This window comes from Lemur catta, chromosome 3 (genome assembly GCF_020740605.2).
Source record: "Lemur catta isolate mLemCat1 chromosome 3, mLemCat1.pri, whole genome shotgun sequence".
In the NCBI taxonomy this organism is placed as follows: Eukaryota; Metazoa; Chordata; class Mammalia; order Primates; family Lemuridae; genus Lemur; species Lemur catta.
This window is the reverse complement of record NC_059130.1, coordinates 71,933,955-71,953,916: the sequence shown is the minus strand read 5'-3', so window position 1 is coordinate 71,953,916 and position 19,962 is coordinate 71,933,955. Positions and strand designations below refer to the sequence as shown.

Below are 19,962 nucleotides of genomic sequence, written 5' to 3'. Positions count from 1 at the left end.
GAATATAGAAACTGAGTATCTTTTTATTATATGCAAATGTGAGAAAAATGTTAATTTTAATTAAGGTACATCTAGATCCTTCCTGTCAGAAGATTTATGTGGTGCATAAATACATCTTACATATGCTGTGGTTAATTTAATTATCTGCATCTTGGTAATGTTCTCCTGTCACTGGGTTTAATTACATTGTATTATGACTGGTAATTAAACAGAACAAACATCATTACATCATTAATTGGTTTTAGATGACCACCATTTCATATCAGTTGCTTTTAAAGTTGTTCTCTACCAAATGTGTGTCCCTAAAGCCCTAAAATAACAACTGGAAAACTCATTTTGAGTGAGTTGTCTGTGATTATACAATTAACATTAAAAAGAAGTCACTATTTACAAACAGCTGAGTTGTGCCTTACAATGAATCTTGATACTTCCAGGGTAGTGCATCTTGCACCTCTTTTCCATGATGCCATGAGCAGTGGCATTAGGGTGAGAATAGGCTGATTGAAAGATACTCTGGAGCTATAGCTGTGACCATAATTCAGCATTTATACAGTGGTGAATGTGTACAACTGTACACATCTTTCAGCAAGGCCACTATGCAGTTGTATGACTATACTTCTTGCATTGACATTTGGTTCCTCCTTCTGTCTTGATGGTCATGCTTTTGAGGTATCCTACCATCAAACTCTGGTTTTTCAGAGAATGTAGAACCAATAGATCGAGATACCCTACTTTATTCCAGGGACTATTTTATATATGCTGTGTCATTTAAATGCCACAACAACCTAGGTTCTATTATCACAGTTTTACAGATAAGCAAACAGATTAAAATAGATAAAATATTTTGCTTAATAGAAGCTGGCTAGGAAGTGACACATCCGGTATTTAAAACTATTTTTTTTTTCTGATTTCAAAGCTATTAACCATTTTTTCCTACTGTTTTGACTTTCAAGAGGTTGTTTTTATTGAAATTAAATGATCATCCTATATCTATTATGAACACTGAGGTTATTTGCAATGTGGAGACATAGATGTTGTGTCCAGGAAGGGTAACTCTACATGTCTATAGAACTGCTCAAGGAATTGTGAGGATGAAACCTTAACATTCCTCCCCTCTTCATCTAGAAGTTGAGAAGGGTAGATAATCATTCTTGGACACTGGGTATTTAAGAAGAATTTCCCCAGATGAAAGGAAGCTGGGTGCAAAGTAGGAAAGAACATTATTTAGGATTCACAAAACTATGAGAAATCAGCTACATATGGTAGGTCAGCTTTTTGAAGTGTTTGTTTCTTTTGTTATTTACTAACCTTAATGCAGATTTACTTAAATAGGTCAGTCTTGTCTTAGTTTTGCTACAGAGTATTTATAAGAAGAGTATTATTATGCTTAAGTCAAAACATTAAAAGAGGAGTCCAAAAATATCTCCTCAGGCTTATCCTACCTAATTTGCTTTGCCTTTAAGCAGACTTTGCCATGAGTTAACTCATAAATTAAATTTCTAGTGATTATGCTCCCTATCTTGTAGAAAAAAAATATTTTTCCTTTATAATTTTTATTTTTAAATAATTTTAGATTTACAGAAGAGTTGCAAGGGTAGTACAGATAGTTCTTATACATCCTTCATCGAGTGTGCCCTAATATATAAACTCAGAAATTAACATCCATACATTACTATCAACTGAACTCCAAATTTTGTTCATATTTCACCAGTTTTTCTATTCATGTTCTTTTTCCATTCCAGGATCCAATTCAGAATACCACATTACACTTAGTCATCATATCTTTTTAGTCAGAAGAGACAGTTTTTAATGTTGAGTAGTAATAATCGCAAAGATGTGGAAGACTCAGACAAGGCTGTAGGTGGAAGAGAAAGCCTACTGATCAACATCTCAAAATTTCATAGACAAACAAGAATCTCTGAGTCTCTCCAGGAAGAAACAATATTGGAAGAGCACAATAGGTCTGTCTTCCCAGTTGGTCTATTATTTAACTTGTTTGAAAAGTGAGATTGCGGTAAGCATGATTGTTGTGCAAAACGATAGCTTCTTGTTCTCTCTCCAAGATGTCTTCAAGCAGTTCCTGCTTTTCTCTGCTTATTCCTCCAAGCAGTAAGCTCTCCGGAGGAGGGCCTTCTCAGCTCTGCAAGGGGAAGCCCACATTCCTCCAGCTGCTCTCCCTGCAAGTAGATGAATAAGTTAGTCCACATTAGATTGTATATGTATATATGTGCCCATATGAAAACATATACATTCATATTCTAACTAATGCACTTCTTATATGTATCCATGTGTATATATACATATACACACATGTACATAGATATACACGTATACATATACACATATAAATAAATATATAGATGCATATATACATATATACACACATACACACATATATATACATATATAAATTTTTTAAATTTCAAAATGTTAAGGAGGTACAAAAGTTTTGGTTACATGGATACACTGTATAATGCTGAAGTCAGGGCTTTCAGTGTGCCTACCACCAAGAGAGTGTTCATTGTACCCAATAGGTAAGTTGTTATCCCTCACCCTCCAGCAACGCTTTTCCCTTCTTAATTTCCAATGTACTTTAGGTCTTTTTGTGCCCATGTGCGACCATCACTTAGCTCCCACTGATTAGTGAGAACATGTGGTGTTTGTTTTTTCATTACTAAGATACCTTGCTTCAGATAATGGTCTCCATTTCCATCCAAGTTCCTACAAAAGACGTTACTTCATTCCTTTTTAGGGCTCAGTAGTACTCCATGGTGTGTATGTGTGTGTGTGTATACATGTATATATATATATGCACATACATATATACGCATACAGAGAGAGAGAGAGAAAATGTGTGTGTATATGTGTGTGTGTGTATACACACATTGTCTTTATACACTCATATACTGATAGGTACTTATGTTGATTGCTTATCTTTGCAATTGTGAATAGTGCTGCCATAAACATTTGAGTGCAGGTGTCTTTTTGATAAAATTATTTCTTTTCCTTTTGGTAGATACCCAGTAGTGGGATTGCTTTGTTAAATGGTAAGTCTACTTTTAGTTCTTTGAAGAATCTCCATACTGTTTTCCATAGAGCTTGTGCTAATTGCAGTCCCACCAAGAGTGTATAGCGTACCTTTTTCTTTGCATCCATGCCAGCATCTGTTGTTTTGGATTTTTTTAAGGATGGCCATTCTGACAGGGGTAGAGGGGTGTCTCAATGTGGTTTTAATTTTCATTTTCCTGATGATTAGTGATATTGAACAATTTTTCATATGTCTGTTGGCCATTTGCCTATCTTCTTTTGAAAAAATTCTGTTCATGTCGTTTGCCCACTTTTTGATGGGGTTGTTTGCTTTTTCTCTTGCTGTTTTGTTTGTGTTCTTTGCAGATCCTGGAAATTAGTCCTTTGTTGGACGCATGATATGTGAAGATTTTCTACCATTCTGTTGGCTGCCTGTTTACTCTGTTAATCATTCCCTTTGCTGTGCAGAAGCTTTTTAATTTAATTAAGTCCTATTTATTTTTGTTACTGCTGTATTTGCCTTTGTGGTCTTAATCATAAATTCTTTGTCTAGGCCTATGTCTACAAGAGTTTTTCCTATGTTTCCTTCTAGAATTTTTATGGTTTCATGACTTACATTTAAGTCTTTAATCCATCTTGAATTAATTTTTATATATGGTGAGAGAATAAGTCTTATTTCATTCTTCTGCATGTGGCTGTACAATTTTCCCAGCACCATTTATTGAATAGGGTATACTTTCACCATTGAGTTTTTGATTTGACTCTGAGCTTGACTATTATTAGTATATAGAAATGCTACTGATTTATGTACATTGATTTGTAACCTGAGACTTTGATGAATTTATTTATCAATTGTGGGAGTCTTTTGGTGGAGTCTTCGGGATTTTCTAGATACAAGATCATATTGTCAGTGAAAAGTGACAGTTTGACCTCCTCTTTCCCATGTGGATATCCTTTATTTCTTTTTCTTGCCTGATTGCTCTGGCTAGGATTTCCAGTATTATGTTGAATAGAAGTGGTAACAGTGGGCACCTTTGTATTGTTCCAGTTCTTAAAAAGAATGCTTTCAACATTTTCTCATTCAGTATGATGCTGGCTGTGGGTTTGTCATATATGGCTTTTATAATTTTGAGATACTTTCCTTCTATGCCTAGTTTGTTGAGGGTTTTTTATCACGAAAGGGTGCTATATTTTATCAAATTCTTTTTCTGCATCTATTGAGATGATCATATGGTCTTTGTTTTTGCTTCTGTTTATGTAGTGAATCACGTTTATTGATTTGTGTATGTTGAACAATTCTTGCATCACTGGGATAAAACCCACTTTATCATGGTGAATTATCTTTTTGATGTGCTGCTGAATTCAATTTGCTAATATCTTGTTGAGTATTTTTCTGTCAATATTCATAGGGGATATTGGTCTGTAATTTTCTTTTTGTGTGTGTCCTTCCCTGACTTAGGTATCAAGGTGATATCGGCTTCATAGAAAAAGTTAGGGAAGATTCCTTCCTTCTTGATGTTATGAAACAATTTCTGCAGCAGAGGGATCAGTTCTTTCCTTTGTGGATCTGGTAAAATTTGATTATGAATCCATCTGATCTGAGGCTTTTTTGAATTCAGAGATATTTTTATTACTGTCTCAGTGTCAGTGCTAGTTATTTATCTGTTCAAGATTTCTATTTCTTCCTGATTCAGACTTAGGAGGTTATGTGTTTCTAGGAATTTGTACATTTTCTATAGGTTTTATAGTTTGTGGGCATTGGGATTTTTCTAGTATTCATGGATGATATTTTGCATTTTTGTGGTATCAGTTGGAATGACTCCTTTTTTATTTCTCATTGAGGTTATTTGAATCCATTCTCTTCTATTTCTTATTAATTTGTTTAGTGGTCTATCAACTTTATTTATCTTTTCAAAGAACCAACTTTTTTTCATTAACAGTTTGTATTCTTTGTTTGTTTGTTTCCATTTCATTTAATCTCTGACCTTTGTTATTTTTTTTCTTGTGCTGGCTTTGGGTTTGGCTTGTTTTTCTTTTTCTAGTTCCCTAGCTCCTAGGGATGTGACATCAGGTTGATAACTGGTGATCTTTATGTCTTTTTAATGTATGAATTTAAGGCTATGATTTTTTACCCTTAGCCCTGCCTTTACTACATCTCACAGATTTTGAAATCTTCTGTCTTCTCTGGCATTCAGCTCTAAGAATCTTTTGATTTCTACTTCAATTTCATCATTGACACAAGGATAGTTCAGCATGGGGTTGTTTAATATCCATGACTTTGTGTGAATTTAAGAGTTTCTCTTGGAATTGATTTCTAGTTTTTTATTCCACTGTAGTCTAAGAAGATACATGGTATGATTTTGATTTTTCTGAATTTGCAAACATTTGCTTTATTGTCCAGGATATGATAAATATTGGAAAATATCTCATGTGTTGATGAGAAGACTGTGTATTCTATAGTTTTCAGGTAGAATGTTTTGTAAATGTCTATTAGGTCCATTTTTGTTCTAGAGTTCCATCTAAGTCTAGTATTTCTTTGTTGATTTTCTGTTCCAATGATCTGTCCAGTTTTAGTGGTGTGTTGGAGTCCCTGGCAATTATTATTCTACTTTCTATTTCTTTGCTTAGATCTAGTAGAATTTGCTTTATTAATCTGAGATCTCCTGTGTTAGGTGCATATATGTTTGTGATTGTCATGTCTTCTTACTGAATTACCCCTTTATCATTATATAATGACTATCTTTATCTCTTTTTTATCATTGTTGATTTAAAGTCAATTTTATCTGATATGAGAATGGCTATTCTAGCTCACTTTAGGTTTTCCTTTGCTTGCAATATTTTTTTTCATCCTTTACCTTGAGTCTGTATGTGTCCTTGTGAGGTAGATGGGTTTCTTGGAGAAAGAATATACTTGTGCAGTGATATTTCATTCATTCAACCAGTCTGTGTCTTTCAATTGGAGCATTAAGACAATTCACATTCAGTGTTAGCATTTATATGTGGGGTGCTGTTCTGTTCATCATGTTGAATGATACTTCTTGTTTTGTTTTTCCATCTGTGCTATTGTTTTACAAGAGCTATTCGATTTAATTTGGGGGTGTTTTTACACTTGTGGGTATCTATTGTGCCAGTCCGTGTATAATGCACTATTGAGAATTTCTTGCACTGCAGATATAGCAGTGACAATTTCCCTTAGTGTTTGCTTGTCTGGAAAAGTCTATTTTTCCATCATATATGAAACTTAGTTTTGCTGGGTAGAGAATTCTTGGCTGGCTTTTGTTCTGTTTAAGAAGATTAAAAATAGGATCCAATCCCTTTTAGCTTGTAAGATCTCTCCTGAGAAGTCTGATGTTAGCCTGATGGGTTTTCCTTTGTAGTTTAGTTGTTGCTCTTGTCTTTTAGCTTATAGAATTTTCTCCTTCATTAACTTTGGCCAGGTAGATGACTATGTGTCTTGAAGATGTCCTATTTGCTATGAATTTTCCCATTGTTCAGTGACCTTCTTGTATCTGGATATCTGAACCTCTGGCAATGCCAGGCAAGTTTTCCTCAATAATTCCCTGGAATACATTTTCCATGCTTTTTTGCTTTTTCTTCTTCTCCCTCAGGGATATCCATAATTCATATATTAGCTTACTTTACATAGTCCTATATTTCTCTGAGTGATTGTTCATTATTATTTATTCTTTTTTCTGTATCTTTGACTGGGTTAGTTTGAAAGCCTTGTCTTCAAGCTCTAATGTTCTTTCTTCTGTTTGCTTTAGCCTGTGTTGAAGCTTTCTATTGTATTTTGGAGTTTCCTGAATGACTCTTTCATTACATTGAGTTCTATTATATTCTTTCTTATGTTGTCTAGTTCTTTAATGACTGTTTGATTTTTTCACTCATGTCCTAAAATTTTTTTTAGCTTCTTTGTGTTGGCTTTCAACTGTCTCTTCAATCCCATTCATCTTATTTACCATCCATATTTTGAATATAATTTCTGACATTTTGACAATTTCCTTGTGGTTGGGGGCCATTGCTGTAGATCTATTGTGGTTCTTTTGGGGTATTGAACTAGCTTGTTTTTTTGATGTTGCCAGAGTTCTTTTGCTGGTTTGTTCTCATCTGAAACCTCTTCTCTCAGTTCAGGGCAGATAGGTTTGCAGTGGCCCTATTCTCCTTTGCTGAGGACTATCCTGTTTAGTGAGAAGAAGGAGAGGTCCCAATATGGTACTTTGTGATTAATCTGGTATTAGAGGGATGAATACATTGAGATCTTGTAATAGCTGTTTTATGTTGTTCCATTCCCCTGTGGTTGTTATAGTCCAAGCTGGCGCTGGGAGATCTTTGTGTGGCATCATGGGTTGGTCACTGGGCCATTATTGGAAGTGCAGGCAGGGGTCTTGGTGAGTTCCTTTTCATATAGATGGGCACTGCAGGAGATTTTTCTGCCCAGGTCTTCCTGCAGCAGAGGCAGTTTCTTGTTCTGTTGGTCAGTGCATGGGGCTACAAGGGCTGGGCTGCTGGATGGCTGGGGCTCTCTCCTCACACCTGTCCCACTAGGGCTGCTACCATGGGACCTCCTGAGTGCCTGCTCCATTTAAATTTCCTGGTGGGGGGTGCTTGGCTCCATGTCATGGGCTCGTGAGAGTGTCTGCTTTCCCTGCTCCCTCCCTGGCCCAGCAAAGGGTGATGTGGGGGAAGTTGTAGTGAAGCTCATTCCTGTGTAGACTGGGTGCTCTGGACCTGAAGGCTCAGAGTGGCATTAGCTGCCAGGAGGTCCCTGCTAAGCCTGTTCTCTGATGTAACTTCACTATATACCTCCAAGCAGTTCCCTGATCAGTATGGAGGCCAGTGGTGGTGGTGGTGTTCCCCTCACAGCTCAAGTTGCAGTGTCCATGTTGGGAGCATGGGGCCCTGGGGTTCTCTCTTTTGTCCATTCCCCTCATGTAGGGGTTTCCCTGGGTACCTTTCGATCTTGGTGAGTGGAACTCCCCATCCCCATCTCCTTCACTCTGAGCGTCTCCCATTACTTCTCTGATGATTTAAAATGCCCTCTCCAAGAGGGTTCATTTGTAGGTGGGCATCTACTTGTAACTTTTGATCTTGTGCTTGACAGCAGTATGTGCTGGCTGCTTCTAGTCCACCATCTTGGCTTTATATATATGTGTATTTAGCCAATTTGTCCTATATTAGTCTGAAGAGGACAGTTTGTGCTATGCTAAAAACAAACTCAAAATCTCAGCATCTTACCACAATAAAACCTTATTTCCTGTTGAAATTATATATCCATTTTTGGTTGACCTAAGACTCAACTCCACACGGTCACTCAGGACCCAAGGCCAACAGCAGATCTATTATGTGGTAGGTACACCATCTAGAACATAAAATACTCTTGATCACCACAACATGGGAAAAGAGAGCCTGGATAACTGAACAGGAAACATCCACAGTTTCAGCCACACATAATGTTCATTTGCAATATAGTGGCCAGAACTAATCCCAATGCTTACTTAATTTCAAGAAAGCCAATAAGCACATCTTCTAGGTATACAGAAAGAGAGGAGAATATAGTTGAAAAATATGCATGATATCTACTACATGGAAAAAACTACCTATTTGAAAAAAAAACCACTGTCTTTTGTACATAAGTAATAGTAGTAGCTATAACAAACAACTTTTAAATTCCATAATAAATGGTTAACATAATAAACATTATTATGTTTGTTCATTACATGGCATAATGCAATTGGCAGGAGGTCTTTGCTCTAAATAGTCAGATTGGGACTTTAAGGCCTGACATTTTGTGACATAATAAACACTGAAAAGTGACAAAAATAAAGAAGTGGTAGTATTTTTACCTTTTAGATCTGGCAAGTAAGATGGGTAACATGGTGGTTCAACTATTTTGTCCCACAAGATTTGATCCCTTAATAAATTATGTTATCAGCATTCTGGAGGGGCTTGCTCAGACATTAATTCCCTTAGTGTTCTGAAGTACTGAGAAGTTGCTTTTATGAGGGTAGAAAATAGCAGACTGAGATGTAAGTAGTTTTTTTTTTTTTTGGAAGAATAACTTAGTCATTCCAGCTTATCTAAGTTCTGGCAAGACCTGTCATAAAGAAATACTTCAGAGGAGTTTTGTAAGAAAAATTTATCTCTTCAGTTTTCTTTCTTCCTTATCCTCTATTCCCCTTGCCTTATACTCGGCTGTAAACCTTTCAGCCAGTCTAGTACATTTGCTACTGACTATATCAGAAGGCATTTGATATTTCCTGTGTCCTTTATTTATATGATTCAACAGCATGAACAGTTTTGGACTATTTGTTCTCCCTTTTCTTAAATAAACAAGCAAAAGAAGCTCAGCCTACTGTGGTAATTTTAAAATTTGTAAAAACTTGCAGTTTCAAAACAAACCAAACTCCACGAAGCCTCAATCAGGATATATTTGAAATAGTGTAGGACCATTTAAATATTCCTCAGAACTTTGAAAAATATGTATAAATCTATTTCAGAGCCACATTATCCTCAAGGTTAGAGAGAATCCTGGTTGGAGAGAGTCCTGGACTCAAGTGAGGAATTCTTGGTTCTTGGTCTGGTTCAGCCATCGATTATCTTTCTGACCTAGAGCAATTGTCTACTAGATCATTTTGAGCCCTTTCAGCTGTAATGATCTGCAAGTTGTTGACTAGACCGGCTGTTGCAACCTCTACAGTGTCCTTATGGCTTCTAGGTTTTCACTGTGTAACCAGAACCATGCATCTGAAATAGTTGACCCGTAATCTGGATCTGTATTTTTTATTGCCTCTCCAGTTCATTGAATTTAATTGCTGTGCTAATGTTCAATGTCTAAAATCACCTGATAGCCCTTGGCTTGCCCCCTACTCAGTGCTGTATATTCACTGCCCTGTAGTTAATTGCAGATAGAAAGCATAATAAATGAATGGGAACAAACCCCGGGAACTCATTTTATAGTCTGTTTATATACATAACCTGTGTCTAGGCAGAAGAAAAGATGCCCAGAAACAGTAATCCTCTAATTGAAGTAAAAAGGGCATTGTATTAATAACTACGATGATAACAAACAAAGGCAATGACAAAGTAGAATAAAAATCCATCCTTCAATTCTGAGAACAAAGTAAAACACCTGGCTAGTTCAACTATTTGGCATCACATGACCTGATACCTTAATATATTACGTGAACCTAATAAGACAGATACACTTTGATGGCAACCATGGCTTATTCTGTTCTTCCAGCTTATTCTCCAGAATCAAATAATTATAGATTGAGAGCACACTGTTCAACTTCTCTGAACCCATTTACAGCTTCTGTAAAATTACTAGAGTTATATTAGTTGTTCTTAAAGTTACTGTTAGCATGAATCGTCCAATACATTTCTCATTCTGTGATATTTATGTCATCAGAATCTTGGGAGCAGACAACTTTTCATCTCTTTTACTCATTATAGGATCTCTATGTAGAGCCTATGATCTTTGTTCATTCACGTTTTAACAGCATACTACTGGGCTGTTATGTTCAAGAAAGTGAATGATTGTGTTCATGATGAGGTAGAATATAAACAGGTCCCATGTTTCCTGGGGGCATCATTCTTAGGTGCATCTTGTGAAATCTTTAACGGTGTTAACTCTTGGAGAAAAGACAAAGGCACACTTAATTGATAAATGCATTGTTGCAAGGCAACACCAGAGTCTAGCATCACGTAAAGCCTTTGCATGATGCCTGTTTGTTCAGGCATATATGACACTTTGAATACAGATGACTGAGTACAGCAATTGTGTGAAATCATATTAATACATTGTAATGTATCCATGATAGAAAGATCTCAGGGGAAAGACCATCATTTTAACTATCTGGAAGTAGAGGAAAATAAAGGTCGGGTGAGAATAGAGCATAGCTGAATTCAAGCTCTCTTGACAGAAATTTACTGAGATTATTGTAAGATTTATTTCCTTGTTTTTGTAACATTCACTCTTCTTTATTTCATGTCTCATTGTTTGCACCCCCATAACTCAACTATAAAGTTATTATTCATTTTTATATTTGACTCTACAGAAATTCTCTGAACATTATGTCATCTCTTGAGTTTGGAGAGAGTGTTGTATTTTCTTAAGGTTATACCAGATGTTACCTTCTTGCTACTATGTAGGGCATAAAATTCTAAGAACAAAAAAATAGATTCTCAGAAGGGGCTTAATCAGTTGTGTCTCATTTGTTTGAGGTAGATAGGATCACTCCATGAGATGAGATGCCAATATCCTGCTCAGCCAAGCTCAAAATGACTTGGGCAGCAATGTAGGACTATCCACTGATAAAGTATAACTGAATTTCATTTTATTGTTCTTGTATTACAAAAATGATGAACATTATTTTTGTTTTAATTTAACTGTCAACATTCACACTTCAAAAGACCTAGTGAGCATAAATATTCACCATGATATATGTTCTTGACTCAAGGGCTATAGTTAATATTCTCCACATTATCTTGACCTTCTGGGTGCACAGTATCAGTCAAATATAGAAAAAGTCTTAAGCCAGTGGTTGTCAGGGTCAGAGAGAAGAGAATAATGGTAATAATGGGTTTTGCCTGAGGCTGAGTAATTCCATAGCCTCTCAGGAAGCCATGCGGTATCTGAATCCATATTTTCATCCATTCCACTATACATTTCATACTCCCTACACTCCAGCCTCTGGGGATGTGAAGGTGAACAAAGCATGTTACTTTAGGGCCCAGTCCATTCCTAAATTCTATAGTCTGATTTATTCTGAAATGCCTGAGTGCATTCATTCATTCAAAAATATTTATTCTGCCCTAACTATATACCAGCAAACAGGTGCTTGGGATACCCCAGTGAAGTAAATAAAATAAAGATTTTGACCCTTATGGAGTGTACAGTCTGGTGGGGAAAAGCAGAGAATAATAAACAGTAAAATTTTATTGAGTTCTAGAAGATGATAAGTGTTTTAAAAAATGTAAAGGAGCATGGTAAAGGGACTCAGTAGTACAGCAGTGAGGGAGCATGAGCAGAGATGTGCACAGGTTGCGATTTTAAGTGGAGTTGTCAGGGTAACTGCAATGAGAAGGAGACATCTGGGCAAAGAGTTGGAGGTGAGAGTCAGCCTGTGCACATAACTGGGAGAACATTCATGGGGAAGGAATAGCCAGATCAACTGTCCTCAGCAGGAGAATGCCTTCCAGGTTGGGGGAACAGCAAGGGTGGCCAGGGTGGATGAAGTAAAGTGATTCCTAACATGAATGTGTGAATGTCTCCTAACACCCAACTGGGGATAGCAGGATTGGGTTCAATTGCCTATAATACAAAAAAAAGGAACCGTAAGTATCAAGCACTTAGTATTTTCCTGAAACCTTCCATGTTTCCTTATTTCATCTTCACATTAATGATTTGAGGTAGTTATTATAATTACCATTTTACAAATTGGGATAATAACAACATAGATACGTGATGAGACCAAGGCCACAAACCTGTGAAGTAGTGGAGTTGAGATTTGATTCCTTCAGATCCTGTGCTCTTTTGGCTACAGGATCCAACCTCACTAGTATTCACTGCTTGGAAGTTCAACTTCTAAAGAAAACAGACAAGAAATATCTAAGGATTACTAAAACTCAGCTTCAGGGCAAACAAGCAGTGTCACATTGGCTGCTAGGGCCGGAAGTGACTGGGATTCCTGCTTGTTTTCTCTCACTTGTCCGTTTCCCAGCACACCTTTTCCTGTTTACAGAAAGCGGCTGAAGGTGACCTACACAGGTACAGATCACAGACATCAACAGTTGCAGGCAGACAGCTCTTTCAAACCAGCCACCAAAGACAGCCACATGACCAGTCTCTGTGCCCTAATTCATGTCCCCTTAGGGCACATTCCTGAGCAGTCACATGAGGGCACCTTTATCCTCTTCCCAACATGAAACTGCTAGGGGTACTCGGGGAGCAGTCTGCTTGGCACCCAAATAACAGCTGCTGCCAGCAGCACCGTCTGACAGCAGCAACCAAAGGTGGACTCTACCTGGAATAATATTGTATTTTAACCCCACATGCAGCTCTTAGCATGAACTGTACACATTTATGCTGTGAAATTTCATTTCTAACCAGTCTGAAATTTGTAATCCTTCCTTCCCTGAAGACATCTGTTTTCTGATAAGCTCTTTTGTTACCTATGCCTGGCCCTATCTCTCTTTTATACTAAATAATAATAAAAATTTAAGGTTACAGTTTGTTGCACACTCACTTGCACTTACTCACTCATCCTCTATCTTGCTTCATATAAAATATGCCTATGTAAAGGTAATGCAACAAGATTAAAGTGGAATCCACTGACTGGATTGTTGAGGTTGGAAGAGGAAAGCGACAGTAGGTTATATTGGTGGGAAAGAATAAAAAGAATTAAAATCAGGTTTTTGAAGGGCGAGGTATAGACAGCCTCGCGTGCTGGCACAGTTAACTTCCTAACATCAGTTTGTGCTGCTGTGGAAAGGAGGTGAAAAAAACTTGTAATGTGGAACAAAACAGGGGCCTCCTTGTGGTCAGTTTTAGCACAGTGTCACAAACAAAGGAAACACAAATTCAACTCTGATTAGACCTTCAAAAAGAATGGGCTCCACTTCCACTCGCTACTGTAGGATGGACTAGAAGCACTGAGCAGCCCTCCCAGTGCAGTGAAACCAGATTATGGCAAAAGTATTACAAATATACCTTTTAAATGTCTACTGGATTATGTGAAAATAAGAATCAAGGAGGAAAAAGGGAAAGAAAATAAAGGAATAAAAAGGAGAAGACTGAGCTGAAACTGGAATAATAAACAACGAAGAGTAAGCAAGTGGGTCACCTGGATTACCTGGCAGCTGATGCCAGTATGGTGCAGAGACTGGGCCTTGAGTCTGTGGCAAAGTGCAGAGGTAGAACCTGAGACTTTCATGTTAAATCAAGATCTTCAAAGAAGGCTTAAGTGCTTGTAGAACATTAGCAACCATGTCTCTGTGTGGAAGAAGATAGACATCATCTTGGGAGGAAAGCACTCCCAATTTGGCACTTCAAGTTCACCATAGATCAAGTTCCCATTCCAAACTCCTGGGCATCTGAAAAGCTCTGTTTAAAAACCTCTGGCTTCTACTGAACCATGATTAGTTTTAAAGAAGGATCTATCCTGCAGGGAGAATAATTAACCCATCTGATGGCGTTCCAGAAAATACCTGAGCTATTAGGACCTTGCACATAATTGTGATCAAGATTTGATATCTAAAATGATCAGAAAATCTAAATCAACAGAACTTTTGCTGAAATTCTGCCGCAACACGTTATACTGGTGTGCCACTCCTTACCTGGGTTATAACAACACTGTAATAATAATGGCAAATATTTCAGGAAGGCTTACTTTGTGCCAGGCACTATCATAAGCACTTTATAAGAACATGTGTAGTGAATCATCATAATGAACTCTGAGGAATATGCTATTACTGTCTTCATTTTATAGGTAAGAAAACTGAAGCACAAGGAGATTACACCCTAGTCCAAGTCACATAGATGGTAAGTGTGGATCCTGGCAGTATGGATCCATGCTAACACTAGAACATAGAAGGAATTAAATTAATATTATTGGTTTCAATTGTGTTTTGTATGTCTACCTATTGACCACTCTTGGTTGGCCTGGGAACAAATAGAGATCATCTTATTTTCTTCTCAATATCTTCTGGTTCCCAAGAACTTCAGAACCTGGGCCCTCCTCAGTCTGCAGTCTTCTGGCTCTTGGCAGGCAATAGTGTTTGTTCTTGGCACTTCTGTGTGTCCTAGTATCTACTGCAATGTCATAGATCATATTACTTCAGGGACCTTGGAGGAGGCATTATTCTTTTTTTATTGAGAGTCCATAGGATTTTTACAAGGATAAATCAATATGTCTAAACTTCATAGTTTTAAGTAGTGTGGTAATATGAGAGACAAAAATGGCATTTGTTATGAATTTCAATCATCTCTTTAATTCAGGCTTGTTTAAGAGATGAAGTATCAGACTATTTGAGGATTAAAACCAAAATTCTACATTTTATTAATTTAACAAGAAAACAATTCAAAACTTAAGTCACAAATAAATCATTCCCTGGTATATACAAAGATTTAATACAAAGATTTATTAAGTAGCTAGTTAAATAAGTGATATTAAGCTCGTGGCTGCTAAATGAAAAGCAAATAGAAATCGATCCAATTTACTTGGAAATAAAAGCTTTTGGAAAAAGTTATAAAAAAAGACACATCCTAGCACTCTGGGAGGCCGAGGCGGGTGGATTGCTCGAGGTCAGGAGTTCGAGACCAGCCTCAGCAAGAGCAAGACCCTGTATCTACTAAAAATAGAAAGAAATTATCTGGCCAACTAAAATATATATAGAGAAAAAATTAGCTGGGCATGATGGTGCATGCCTGTAGTCCCAGCTACTCGGGAGGCTGAGGCAGGAGGATTGCTTGAACCCAGGAGTTTGAGGTTGCTGTGAGCTAGGCTGACGCCACGGCACTCACTCTAGCCCGGGCAACACAGCAAGATTCTGTCTCAAAAAAAAAAGAAAAGACACTTACCTGCCCCCTCTTATATTAAACATTTTCAAGAATGGTTTCAGTTATTTGGTAAATCAAGAGAGTAAGAATTAGTAAAAGGTACAACCTGAAGTTAATACAAAGATTACATTTACCATTAAAACAAACAATGAACTTTGGGACAAGTTAGACAAAAACCACCAAAATAATTTATTTCTTTTGCTTATGATGTAAGCTGAACAGAATGAAAAGTAATAACAATTAATTTTTTTCATGTAAGATTACTAGCATTTGCATTTTGAGTTGCACAGCAGCTTAATCCAAGGGCACCTGTTTTTTGAGCCAAATAGGAGTCTGCCAACTTCCCGAGAGAACTCCCCAACGGTACAAGCATAAACTAATCAATGGCTGAGAGTTTATGAGCCTTCCTGCAAGATAATTTGTTTTATTGAAATAATTGAGAGGCTGAGAACTCTGAAGAATGCTTGTCATTTTTTGAATAAAATCGCTCATATTTTTGGAGAGTCTTATGCTACTATTTTGCTACTATTTTCCTCTCCATTTGCTACTATTTTTCTCTCCAAATCAAACTCATCATTCAGAATCTAACCTTTGTTTTTTGTTATAATTCTGCTTTAGAGAAAATAATTATATTATATACAAACTTAAACTGGGTATGTTTATTCCAAGCTTTTTTTCTCCTATATTTGTTATTGTAATTAAAAACCCTACCATTCTTGATATAATGCATTTTCCTAGAAAAATTTATTCTATACTTTGTAATACTTATACTTGGATGTTACCAACCTCCTTGTGTTATTATCAAATATTAAAATATTACTTTTATTTCAGGAACTTAAGAAGAGAATGAAATTTGGGCTTTACTCATGAAACCAGATGACTGTATTTAAAAATAATATTAAATACAATGGAAAATTTAAATTGGAATCCAAATAAATAAATCTAAGCATTTACAGGTGCCTTTATTTTTCTAGTCTATGCAAAGAGAAAAGCCAAAGAGAAAGCTAGAAAAGCAAAACAAAACAAACAAAAAACCTCTGATCTGTATATTCAATTTTTTGCAGATCTAGAAAAAGTAATCCTACACTTCGTCTGGAACCAGGGAAGACCCCATATAGCTAAAGCAACATTAAGCCAAAAGAACAAATTAGGGGGCATCAATTTACCAGGCTTCAAGCTATCCTACAAGGCTATAGTAACCAAAACAGCATGGTACTGGCTCAAGAACAGAGACATAGACCAGTGAAACAAGACTGAGAACCCTGATATAAAATCATCCTCATATAGCCATATGATCTTTGACAAAGCAGACAAAAACAGACACTGGGGAAAAGAATCCCTATTCAATAAATGGTTCTGGGAACATTGGATAGCCACATGTAGAAGACTGAAATGGGATCTGCACCTCTCACCTCTCACAAAAATCAATTCACAATGGATAACAGACTTACATGTAAGGCATGAACCCATAAGAATTCTAGAAGAAAATGTTGGAAAAACTCTTATAGACATCTGCCTAGGGAAAGAATTTATGAAGAAGACCCCAAAAGCAATCACATCAACAACAAAAATAAATAAATGGGACCTGATCAAATTAAAAAGCTTCTGCATCACCAAAGAAACTATCACTAGAGTGAATAGACAACCTACAGAATGGGAGAAAATATTTGCATGCTATACATCTGACAAAGGGCTAATAACTAGAATCTATGGAGAACTCAGGAAAATCAACAAGAAAAAATCAACCCCATTAATAAGCGGGCAAAGGACATGAACAGAAACTTTTCAAAAGAAGACAGACTAATTGCCAACAAAGAATACATTAAAATTAAAAAAAAATAAAGTTAAATGACACAACAAGGAAATAAATGAGAAATCAAGAATGCGATACATTCTATAGGACAAATAACTCAATTTCTACAAATCAATGGCTGGAGGAAAAGCGGGGAGAGGAGGAACTACTCCAAATTAAAAGTGACTTAAAGGACAAACAAATTAAAGTGTGGATCTTGTTTAGGTCCTGATTTAAACAGACCAACAAACATATTTTTGAAACAATTCATACATTTAATTATGGATTAGGTATAAGATGATTAAAAAGAAATATTGTTATAAGTGATAATAATATTGCGGTTTTGTAACATAATGTCCATAGTTTATAATCATATTGTATTATGAAGGGGCAAAATCATACAGTATGATATTTGCTGTAAAATACATCAGGAAAGAACAAAGGAAAAAATGAAAATGTTTAAAAAACAAGTTAAATGATAGCAAACAACAGCAATCAAAACAGTATGGTACTGAGATTAAGACAGACATATAATCCAATGGTATAGAACAGAGATCACAGAAATCAACCCTTGTGCATATGGTCAACTGATCTTTGACAAGGGTGCCAAAACCACACAGTGGGGTAGAGGATAGTTCCTTTAGCAACTGGTGTTGACGAAACTGGATATCCACATGCAAAAGAATGAGGTTGGACCCATATTTTACACACTATACAAAGATGGACTCAAAATAGAAAGATCTAAATATAAGACCTAAAAATATAAAACTTCTACAGGAAAACAGGAGAAAAACTTCATAACATTGGATTTGGCAATGTTTTCTTGAATATGAGACCAAAAATGCAGGCAACAAAAGCAAAAAATAGACAAATGGGACTACAACAAACTTGAAAACTTTTGTACATCAGAAGAAATAATCAACAGAATGAAAAGCTAACCTACAGAATGGAAGAAAATGTTTTCAAATCATATATCGGGATTTATACTCAAAATATGTAAAGAACTTCTATAATTCAACAAAAGACTTGAACAGACATTTCTTCAAAGATGTGCAAATGTCTAACAAGCATGTAAGAAGATTCTCAATATCACTACCATTAGAACAATACAAATCAGAACTATAATGAGATGTCACCTCATGCCCATTAAGATGACCACTTTCAAAAACAAAACAGAAAATAACAAGTGTCATTAGGATGTGGAGAGATTGGAATCCTTGTGCAATGTTGATGAGAATGTAAAATAGTACAGCCACTATTGAATGAAACACTTAAAAATGGTTAAGATGATAAATTTTATGTTAAACATTTTATAAATGTGTTTTTACTGCAATAAATAAATAGGTTAAGTGAATGTGATAAAATTTTGATAATTATTTCATCTTGGTGATGGGTATATCTGATACAACTTTCTTTAATTTTGTATCTATTTTCAAAATTTTTACAATTTTTTTGGAAAAAAGTAATTTGAAACAAATATGAAGAGTATTCACATCTGTTTATTCAGAGAAGGGAGTAATTGGGTGCTTTCTGTACATTCAGAATATTTCACAATTGATAAAAAGTAATGGCAGTAGCAAATTGTCAATATTAGGTAGACCTTTAATTTACTTAATTTGAATCTATGGGTCCTAATTCCAAATTCTCTGGAAAGACAATCATATATTAGTCCAATTGTAAGCACTGAAGAAGATCACATAATTCAAACAGAGCTGCACTGGAGAGGTGAGCTCAGTTCCAGAGGAGTGAGATGGGCTTTGTAGAGGCTCCAAAAATGTTAACTACAGACTGAAAGGACAAGAGGGATTTTCATTATAGATAAGAAAACCAGACACAGATTGATAATATGGCCTGTATGCATTTTGCTATCACAATTTGTTCCACTAATAGATCCTGAGACTCCTATGCTAATTTTTTTTTTTTTACTTTCATAAAAGAGGAAAAATGCTTTATAGACTTTTGAGATATCTGTCACCACAACTTGACAGCTGACGATCATAAATGATTTTTTCTTTAGGAATTGTTGCCAAAGTTCTCAGTTATAGTCATGATCTAGCCAAAGTAACTCATCAACTTTTATACACTGTTATTTTCAAGGCATAAAAAAGTAGAAATTGATAACATCAGCATAACACAGAATTGCATTCCCCAAATCAAATAGGTCATAAATGACTATCAAAAAAAAAAAAGCCTTAAAACTAAGCAACCAATTACTGAAGAAATCTGCTCTGTAATTTTTTTTAATTCTTTACTATGCATTTTTTTAATGTTTTCTGATGGTTAGAAGTTTCAGAGTATGACCTAGTAAATGTAGAAAACTTTTCTCCCTTTAAGTCTCTTTACCTCCCCATTTATAATATAATTGTCATAAATATTTCCTCTACATACATTTAGATCCATGTAAGAGAATATTGTACTTTTCTCTTTGACTATTAAACAAAATTTATAATATTCAAGAGAAAAGAAAGTCTTTTGCATTTACCCATATTTGTTTTTCTTTCCTGATGTTCTGAGATTCCTTCTTTAATCATTTCAGTTCTTTCAAGGGCTTCCTTTAGCCATTGTTTTAATGTAGGTCTGCTTG

At 35.9% G+C, this 19,962-nt stretch overlaps 1 protein-coding gene across 1 annotated transcript in view; it reads right to left on the bottom strand.

Annotated features, from left to right (window-relative positions):
• Nucleotides 1-1,622: 1,622 nt before the first annotated feature.
• Nucleotides 1,623-19,962, bottom strand: part of PTGER3 (prostaglandin E receptor 3) — a 190,587-nt gene continuing 172,247 nt past the window's right edge. The window contains exon 3 of the mRNA XM_045547749.1: nt 1,623-2,177. Within this exon, the coding sequence (XP_045403705.1) occupies nt 2,070-2,177 (108 nt within the window). The 3' untranslated portion in view covers nt 1,623-2,069. The remainder of the gene's footprint in view (nt 2,178-19,962) is intronic.